The sequence below is a fragment of the Rutidosis leptorrhynchoides genome, chromosome 10 (genome assembly GCF_046630445.1).
Source record: "Rutidosis leptorrhynchoides isolate AG116_Rl617_1_P2 chromosome 10, CSIRO_AGI_Rlap_v1, whole genome shotgun sequence".
NCBI classification, from domain to species: Eukaryota; Viridiplantae; Streptophyta; class Magnoliopsida; order Asterales; family Asteraceae; genus Rutidosis; species Rutidosis leptorrhynchoides.
In genome coordinates, this window is record NC_092342.1 from 25,122,287 (window position 1) to 25,132,871 (window position 10,585).

General features: G+C 33.4%; 1 protein-coding gene across 1 annotated transcript; it reads left to right on the plus strand.

Moving 5' to 3' along the window:
- The first annotated feature begins 327 nt into the window (after positions 1–327).
- Positions 328–7,245, plus strand: LOC139870122 (receptor-like serine/threonine-protein kinase ALE2). The gene is made up of 9 exons (XM_071857973.1): positions 328–352; positions 632–721; positions 1,337–1,453; positions 1,542–1,646; positions 2,378–2,746; positions 3,212–3,478; positions 3,965–4,354; positions 5,137–5,377; positions 6,213–7,245. The coding sequence occupies exons 1-9, from the start codon at positions 328–330 to the stop codon at positions 6,925–6,927; spliced, it is 2,319 nt and encodes a 772-aa protein (XP_071714074.1). The 3' UTR covers positions 6,928–7,245.
- Positions 7,246–10,585: the final 3,340 nt, after the last annotated feature.

Sequence of the window (10,585 nt, forward strand, 5' to 3'; positions counted from 1 at the left end):
TTTATGGAATAAAATTTGCGACGATTGATTGAAGTTAAAAGTGTGAAGGATGTTTTTGAATTGATTGTAATTTTGGTGTGCCGACAAAATTGCGGATTACTTGTGACGTGATTTTATATTTTTATTGAATGTTTGATTTTATTGGGCACCTGCTAAATTTGGAAATTGATGTAAAATGGAAGGGATAGTGTAAAATTGGTATCAGTTGTATGAGTAGTTAACAAAAAATTTTGTAGTTGGCAATTCGATTTAGTAGTTTGATAATAATTAGTGCTCTAGTGTGAGTTTTAAATTGCTACAGTAGCTTCTTTTGGATTTGTTAAGTCAATGTTTGGTTCACTTGAACAGGGAGGTTTAATTTTTTTAGGGTTAAATGCTTAAACAGCCCTGTAAGGTAATCAGTATGTTTACGATGACGCTACTAGTTCAATATTATGGAACTTGTTGTTGATTAAAGTATCATCTACTTGCCTTAACAACTGATGAATATTCGTGAAAGATGTAACTGATTTTATTTAAGTGTTCTGTGGCGATTTACTTATACTTTCATGACCTTTGTTGAGCATTTGATTATAGTGAATGATGGTGTTATATTTGAATTGTGATGGTTTCTTAACATTTTTTTTTTCAGGCATTCCTTTCCTGAACATTAATTTGTCTCCATCTCTACTGCCTAGTCAACCCGTTTTAGTTAGAAGAAATGGTTTTGAACATCTCAAAGGTAATGATTTGTACCTCATTTAAAGATGACAATATCATGATCAGACTATCAGAGTAACTGAGTTGTGATAATATTTGATCTTTCATTACCTCTTAAAACTGATTAATCAACGGGTTTATCTAATCAAATCAACTCTTATTGCAAAAGGAATATCACGAACAGGTAAAATTGGTTGTATAAATTGTTAAGATCCGTAAAACGAGTGAGCCAAACTTTGCAATATGCTTGATGTCAGTATTAAGTTTAGGATGCTAAAGAATGACCATATGATAGATTTGTGAGATATACTTTTTCTTGAATATGTCAAAGGCCTCGTTTAAATTTCATATCATGCGACATGCTAATCGGATATCAAGTTTCATTGAAGTCCATACGTTACACATTAACACATACTATGCTAGTTACTTCATATCACATTGATTTGCATAGCATGCTAGCTACCTTAATCTAACAATCATTCTAACTTATGGACTAGGATGGTTTAAACAGGCAAATCTTAAATTTGTTGTATTTTGCGACTTTTATTGACATTTTCGGCTATATAATTTTGTTAATCATATTTAATGTTCACTTAAATTTTGGTGAAATAAATATTTTTTCCTTTCTTGTATTCAGTGAGGTTCATGTCAATGAGCGCTTCAGTTCCATCTATAATATCAGATGCAAATCCACCCGAGCCCTTTATGGAGCCTTCAATTGTTCCTGCTCGTGCTCCTTCTCATATAGTTCAAGGTATTTGCAACTTAAATGTATACGAGTATTGAATATCATGTCGCCGTTTAGTTGAATTTATGCTAAAGTTTAATAATACAACATCTAGGCCCTGTTGCTGGTCCTAGTGTAGCCGTTTGGCGGCGTCATCACCATCATCTCCGTCATGGGAAGATCACTCATGTAGTCTCTCCATCTCCATCTCCAGTACCAGGTATGTGAATTATTATTATTTACCTTCTAATGGTAAAAATAGTAAACCGTCAATTTTTTTTTTTTTTTTTTAAATAAGTTGTATAACATGTGTAACTATAAAATAACATAGGTAAGCATTATAGTGATTGATAAACAGATATACTTGTATCCCTTACTAGATCGTTCTCTTGTTTAGCTGTTTATTAGTTGTGACTATTAGTTGTGACTATTAGTTGTGACTATTAGTTGTGACTCGACCAAGCACCAACAATAAACCTTTCTTATGCGCACAACCGCACACTAACAGATTTGCACACTTTTCCGCATAAAGAACTAATTATCGTCAACATATACTGTAGAAGTTACAAAATCGTTAATGGTATAGCTGTATATCCCCAATCATAAACACAAATTTCTAACATTGAGGTAATTCAAACTGGATTACAATCTCTTTAGCAGGGTTGTCCACATTGTTTTCGTAGTATATAATTATGTATTTATGTATTACATTGTACGTCATTATATAGGTAATAACTTGCTCCCTTAGACTTGTCTAATAAAAAAGTTCCTTATAATACTTTCTTAATTACTTGATATCCGTAAATAAATTATCAAGTAATGAAGTTAATATATAAAATATATTTCCTAATAAAAATATGAAAGGTATTACATACATACTTTGTGTATAATTCTACAGACAATTTTTTTACCGAATTTCTATTAATCGTCTTTACTTGTAATATCTGACAGGTTGTGATCAAACCTGTACGGAACCACTCACTTCAACTCCCATTGGGTCACCTTGCGGTTGTGTTTTTCCAATGAAAGTCAGACTGCTTCTACAAGTATCCGTGTATGCTGTATTCCCCGTTGTAAATGAGCTCGAGATCGAAATTGCAACAGGCACATACCTAACGCAAAGCCAAGTTGTTATAACAGGTGCAAGTGCTGATACTCAAAATCAGGAACAAACAGCAGTTGATATAAATTTGGTTCCACTTGGAGAAAAATTCGATAACACTACGGCTTTACTCACGTATGATAGATTTTGGCGCAAAAAACTTTCTTTAAATAGAACCCTGTTTGGTGATTATCAGGTGGTTTATATTGCTTATCCAGGTATATTTGCAGGCCTTTTTACACCTTTTGTTTCCATAAATGTGCGTGTGTGTGTACGTACAGAACTGCGAGATGTTTTTACGCATTTAAGTGCAATAATTTACATCTTAATGTTATTTAAAGCTCTTATCATTGACAAACAAAAGTTTAAAACCATGAATTACATGTTAAATTGTTAATTATAAGAAATGTTCACTTGTTCAGAAACACATGTGCAGGAGATATTGTATATTTAATTTCAAGGGCTAACTAGAGGTTTTCTTAACTGTTTTATGTTCAATGTTAATCTCAATCAATATTTATATGTGATTTAATATACTCACATGTGAAAATACTTTTAATTTAATGGTTCTCGCAGTTCTGTACCTCTTTTTGATTCTCGTTTGAACTTTTTGACTATATAAACACACACACACACACACACACACACATATACTGGCTCTAATTATTGTAAGTTTTTATCAGGCCTTCCTTCTTCACCGCCGTACGGGGATCGCGCAGGGAGTGGACCAAATGGAAGCCCTGGAAACAGACAATTCCCCATCACTGCTAATTTTGTAACAAAAAATCAGAAGATGAACCCTAAAACTATTTTCGTAATAGTTTTGTCGGCAGTAGTGCTCTTGTTTGTTTGCTGTGCAGCAATGTCTGTATTTATTAAGTACAGAAGGATAAGTAGATCACCAACTGCTGTTGGACCTGTTTTCACAACGCCATCTAGCAAGAGGCGTGGTAAGTCTTTTTATATGTTAAATTTCATAATAGATTGGTTTGGCTCTTTACTTTGACCTTCACAATTAAAGTTTTCCTTTTTATCTTGAATTATTGTTTTTATAACCATTTGTTAACCTTCTTCTAGAAGTGGCTAAATGGGAAGGGTGAGTAACCGGTGGTTGAGTTGACCAAATACACGTTTTGTCAATTTCTTTTACCTTTAATTCACATATTTTTTATAAATAACTATAACCCGCGACCCATTTAGATGTGAATGAATTAAAGTTGCCACCTTTGCATTCGTTTGAATTTGTATCTATTCCAATTTTGATTGTGCTATCATTATTGGACAGAGTGATGGGGTAAACAAAATTACCGTTGCAGTTGCAGTTTAATTATGGATTTATAGAATCTTAAATTCATTTTCATTATTCCCCTTCTTTTTCTCTTAACATCTTAGCATTTTTTTATTTTTATTTATTATTTATTTTTATTTTTTTGCAGGGCTTGGAGCAATGTTATCAAGTGATCCATCAAACTCTACATTCTCTGTTATCTCTGCCATGCCTACTTCGCTTCTTTCCGTCAAAACATTCACATTAGCCGAACTTGAAAAGGCCACTGAAAAATTCAGCTCAAGAAAAATATTGGGCGAAGGTGGTTTTGGAACCGTTTATCATGGGATCATGGAAGATGGAGCTGAAGTTGCAGTGAAATTGCTGAATAGAGATAATAACCAAAATGGAGATCGTGAGTTCATTGCAGAAGTTGAGATGCTTAGCAGGTTGCATCATCGTAATCTTGTTAAACTCATTGGTATATGCATTGAAGGACATACACGCTGCTTGGTCTATGAGCTTGTTCCAAATGGCAGTGTTGAGTCTCATTTGCATGGTATGCCACATCTCCTAAAACTATCTGTTTATATCTGTTCAGGTCCAAATGATCGTTTTTGTACGGGTCAAAAACGAAGTGGGTTGGGTTCGGCTGCAATTACTTTGTTTGCTCTTTGTTTTAAAGATATTTTCAAAATATTATGTAATTATGATTACAAACACAATATTATTACAATAACACTCTAATCTCTCTAATAAGACGAGTTAGGAAATTACATGTCTTTCTTTTATCTGATTTGGTGTCAAAATGGGTTGGTTGCGTAACAGGTCAAATATGTGACCTTTTAAATACATGTGAAGTCAAGATGTGCGAATCCAGCGTGTTTAACTTCGAATTACTCAGTGAGTACTCGGCGAGTAGTCAGTTTTTGTAACTCGGCGAGTACTTAGTCAAACTCGGGATTACTCTGAAAATTGGCCAAATCTCGGGATTATTCGGAAAATCAGTCAAAATTGGTCAAAATTCTCTCAAAATCGGTCAAAGTCAAATTTGGTCAACATCCGAGTACTCCCCGAGTTGCCGAGTACTCAAAAAGTCCCGAACGAGTGCTCCCCGAGTAGTGAGATTTACAACCTTGATCCAATTGCACTTTCTTGTCCAATTTTATTCAAGTTTATTAATAGTTCAATTAATAAACAAGATTCTTAAACACCATGGTTGACTTTTCACCTGTTTGACCCGTTTTTTGAGTAGATAAGTTATAATGTTACATGTGACCTCTGGTATTTGACATGAGAGGTTCTGATTTGTGAAAATTGATGAATGTATGAATGGTTCAGGTGTGGATAAGGAGAAAGGACCGCTCGATTGGGATACTCGATTGAAGATTGCTCTTGGGGCAGCAAGAGGGTTGGCTTATCTTCATGAAGATTCTAATCCACGTGTGATTCATCGTGATTTTAAGGCGAGCAACGTTTTACTAGAAGATGACTTTACTCCTAAGGTATCAGATTTTGGTTTAGCAAGAGAAGCTACAGAAGGGAGTAGTCATATTTCTACTCGTGTCATGGGAACTTTCGGGTATGTATTCTTTCAAATCTATGCTAACTGGTACCAAAAGGGGACCCACTATGAAGATGAAAACACATCTCAGTGGACTTGCTTAAAAAATGGAAATTTGGTCGGATGTTATTGAGATGTTGAATTTGTATACTTTTCAAAACTCAGTTTCTATGTGCAGCATTTGTTACACCTCAAACGCAAGTTCCGGCGTAGAGAAATAAAACGCTTACAGATTAGAGAGAAATAAAACGCTTACAGATTAGAGGTGGCAATATGGGTTGGTTGGGTAATGGTCTGAGCAGGGCCACAAGCCCAGAACATGTTTAACTAGATAATCAGTTTGTCAAATATTATTAATTATACATAGTACTCCCCGGTCCCAAAATTATTGCACTGCTTTGACTTTTAAGTCTTTCTTGTACAACTTTGACTTGAAATATTTTTGCTTGTGTTATATAATATTCGATGAAAGTTATACTAATGAAAGCACATTTTTAAACCGACTCCATTCATATAATCTTCATCAAATATTATATAGTTCAAATAAACATATTTAAAGTCAAATTTTAAAAAGAAAGACTTTGAAAAGTCAAACGGGACAGTTATTTATTATAGGACGGAGGGAGTATTAATCTTTAAAATCATTTCTAAGATGATGAAGAAAATGCTTAGGAATGTTTGCTATGATACTAAATACAGTTTGAGCAATTGATCCTTTTTCTTTTTGATAGTACACGGTTGACCCATTAGTTATAAAACATAACTCACCCATCGTTAGGGAAACGGGTCAAAATAGTTACCTTGAGGAATTGTCGGTTATGTTACAATCACTTACGTTGTATTTAATTTGCAGTTATGTTGCCCCTGAATACGCAATGACAGGGCACCTACTAGTCAAAAGTGATGTTTATAGTTACGGGGTTGTGCTATTAGAGCTTCTATCAGGAAGGAAACCAGTTGACATGTCACAACCTCCCGGTGAAGAAAACCTCGTGACGTGGGCTCGTCCACTTCTCACAACCAGAGAAGGTCTAGAGCAGTTAGTCGACCGCACATTATCCGGGACGTACGATTTTGATGACATGGCAAAAGTAGCTGCAATAGCTTCCATGTGTGTTCACCCCGAGGTAACTCAAAGACCTTTCATGGGTGAAGTAGTACAAGCATTAAAGCTCATATATAACGATAAAGATGAAGTCGGAGGGGACAACTCTACTCAACGAGACTCTTCGGTGGTCGAGTCGGATTTCAAGGGGGACCATGCCCCTTCCGACAGCAGTTGGTGGAATGCTGGTGGTGGTGCCACCCCAAAGTTGATTTTTGGTCAAGCTTCTTCATTTATAACAATGGATTATAGCTCAGGCCCACTTGAAGATATGGAAAACAGACCGTTTTCAGCTTCGAGTTTTGATGGCGGGCTAGGGGTTTCTTTACCCATTAGTCACGGTAACAGGTCGGGCCCGCTTAGGACAGTTCGTAGCAAGCCGTTATTTTATAGATCTAAAGGAAGTATGAGTGAACATGGAGGACTCCTCTCAAAACCTTTTTGGAGTGAAGCTTCTTTCTAACAAATGATAAAAATGGGTTATTTTTGAAGTGTACAGAACCGAAACATCATGGCTGAAGTTTAGAAAGTGGTTCGGGCTGCGTTTGGGTTTGGGTCAGATTTGTTGTATTGGGTTTGATGATTAAAAATGGGAAGGACAATGGGTGGATTGTTGTAGTTTTTGACAATCTTGATTAAAAATTGGAAGCTGGATAAGTTAGGTGTGCTGTATATGTTGATATCTTATCAATTTTATTTATTTAGCTTTGTTTCCATAGGTTAAAACCCTTTTGTACCATAGTTGTGATCAAGTGTCTGTTAGCGAGTTACTATTAATTTATCCGTGATAACGTTTATTAAATCCTTTTATTTATTGATTGACTGATGATTGATTTGGAAGGTACTGGGCTAATTATGTTAGCAAACCAAATTGTTTGTGATTAGGATCATGTGAAGTCATTTATGTTCGTTTATTTAACTATACGAATAAACATAAACAAGAATGTACGTTCGTTTAGTTATCCGAATAACTGAATAAGCATGAATATATGTCTCGTTCGTGCGTTTACATTGGTTAAATGTTTGATGGCATATTCGTTAACTTTAAATGACGTTTCTTACTATTAGTTAAATAATGAGCGGAGAGATGAGTCAGATGACTAATGATGTTTCTTACTATTAGTTAAATAACGAGCAGAGAGATTGCATGTTATTGTGGTAAATAGTTTCGTTCTATAACTTAAACTTAAACATTGCTTTAGTAGTATACTAGTTTTCGAACCCTCGCTTCGTGCCGGAGGTTCGGTTTTCAATGTATTTTATTGCGTTTAGTTTGTAAAATTATTTCGTGGCTAACGATGATGTCGTTGAAGCGCAACTCGAGTCGAACTAAAAGGTATAACCCACGAAAGATTTAAATGTTATTTTAAATTAACAATATATGTGCATCTCCGCGTTTCGCTATGGAATTTTCGACTTTTAAAAATTTAACGCAAAATCAACCTGTATGAAAAGTACATCAAATATTTAGCATTTTTTAAAAAGCGTCAGTTTTGCGTATAGTTAGTGACATTGTGTTCCTGAAACGACCCGTCCATATTACTATAAACGCAGTACGTTCTCATTGGTCTCATAGCGAGGTATTTGACCTCTATATGATACGTTTTAGAAAATATTGCATTCGTTTCATAAAAAGTACATCATTATTATACATAATGCATGTTTTAAACAAGTGGGCGATTATTTAAGAAATAATCCCCAAAATACATCGGTTTTCAAATACTACATACGTGACGTAACAGTCGAATATAATACATGACAAAGGTTTTATTGAATGCAACACTTTATTTAAATAAAAGTATGAGACTCCATGCACAGCTTGCTCAGATAATGCAACAGCGGAAGACTTTCTTAAGGACCTGAGAATAAACATGCGTAAACAGTCAACACAAAGGTTGGTGAGATATATAGGTTTATCATCGATATAAATATAGACCACAAGATTTCATAGTTATAAATATATGTACACTCACAAGTGTATAAAAGTATTCTATAAGTTGTTGAGCGCTTCGGTAACCATACTTAACCATTAATGTGGCATATTTCATTTATTATGAAATCTCCCCACACTGTACCAAGTGTAGTAAAAACGAAGTACTATGCAACCGTTTAGGATACTAGAGCGACTAGCCCGGTTGGGGTTGTCAAACCCGATAGATCTATCAATAGGATTCGCGTATACATGTTCTTACAACATGTAAATATTAGTTACCAAGCTATTAGGGAAGATATGCAAAGTGGTACAACTCAACGTAGAATATATTTTAAGTACTTGTGTCTATGGCGTAAAACATAAAATGCATGTATTCTCATCCCAAAATATTTGTAGAGTTTAAAAATGGGACTATGTACTCACAGTAGTAAAAGTATATTAATAATAAGTTTTCAACTTTTTAAAAATATGACCGTCGTCCTTGGATTCAAGAACCTATAACAATAATAACGATTCAGATAATAATACGACATATGAATAAAATAAAGCAAGTTCATAGAATACTTATATAATAATTTTTAACATTTTATGTTAGCAGCCCATTGTTAGTAGTCCTTTGTTAGTAGTCCAAAATAGTCCGAAAAGTCCAACAGTCCAATAATCGGTATATATATATATATATATATATATATATATATATATATATATATATATATATATATATATACATATATATATATAATCTTAGAATTACCCCCACGACGTATTGTATACGTATTGTCTTTGCATCAACCCAGAGACGTATTGTATACATATTGTCTTAGAATTAACTAAGACGTATTGTGTACGTATTGTCTTAGGATTTATCAAAACGTATTGTATACTTATTGTGTTAGGACGTACCAAGAATATTATTATACATATATACAATCACAGAATTAACCAAGATTATAATATTTTGTTATACTACTGATAACATGTCCAAATATATATAGGATATAGGAAAAGTTAACAAGGATATGGTTAATATAGTTTTTATAATATAAATTTCGTCCATACAACGTTAATTTTAGTAGATTTTGTTTTGCTCGCCAAATATTCATTACAACTCCGTTTAAAGTGAATCAAATTGCTATGGATTCATTAAGAAGTAAATTTTACAAAACCAATTCGAAAATTTCATCCCAAGTAGTAATTTTTAGAGCTTTACCCTCTTTTTGTGTCGATGGACAGATTTGGAAAAATCCCGGCATCCACCCAATATATGATTTTTGATAAAATACTTTCACTTTGTATAAAATCATGAAAAAAATACTGGAAGTCTTATTTACATATATTAACATATTTCCAAAGTCTTAGACTCGAACTCAAAGTCTAAGATATGTTTTTAATTCCCAACCCAAAATAGCTCGCTTTTTACCGAATGGAGATTAAAGGATATATGTTAAGTTTCAAGGTGTTCTTCATATGTACAAGTTATAAGTTCATATATTAACTTAATATAACATCATAATACATATAAATAAGTGTTATTAGAGTTAAGTTAGAAAGATTAGATTAGTTTTTCAAACAAGCTTGGTGTTCACCAAAACAAGTTCTAGTTTTTACAAGTTTTATAAGTATAATAAGATAGCAACTATACAAGGAATTGAACAAGGATTTTGAGAAGTATTTTACCTTGATTATGAAGAGGAAAGTTGCTGAGATTAAAGTATGATATGAGAGCATTCAAGTGTGTATTTTTAGTTTAAGAAAATGTGGAGTAAAAATGAGTTAAAATGATCCTTATTTATAAGCTTATAATTTTGGCTTTTAGTAAAAATATCTAAGATAAGTTAAATTGTATTAAGTCATGCATGATATATTAAATTGATTAGGTCATGGATGACATATTACACAAATAATTGCAGATTTCTATTGGTATATACCAATAGTAAATACTTCTAGAAGCTGTATATAATACGGGTAAAAATACCGTATTAATGCGAGTAGAATTCTTTGAGGAAATTGAACGGCAATACGAGTATAATTATCCTTTATATGTATTGGTATATTATAAAGTGTATACAATACTTGTAAGGATGTATTTACACTCGTAATACATTATATGTAAATACATTTTAACATAAGTTAATTACGTCGTTTAAATAGTAATATATATATATTGTTTGAAAACTCTTTAAATTAG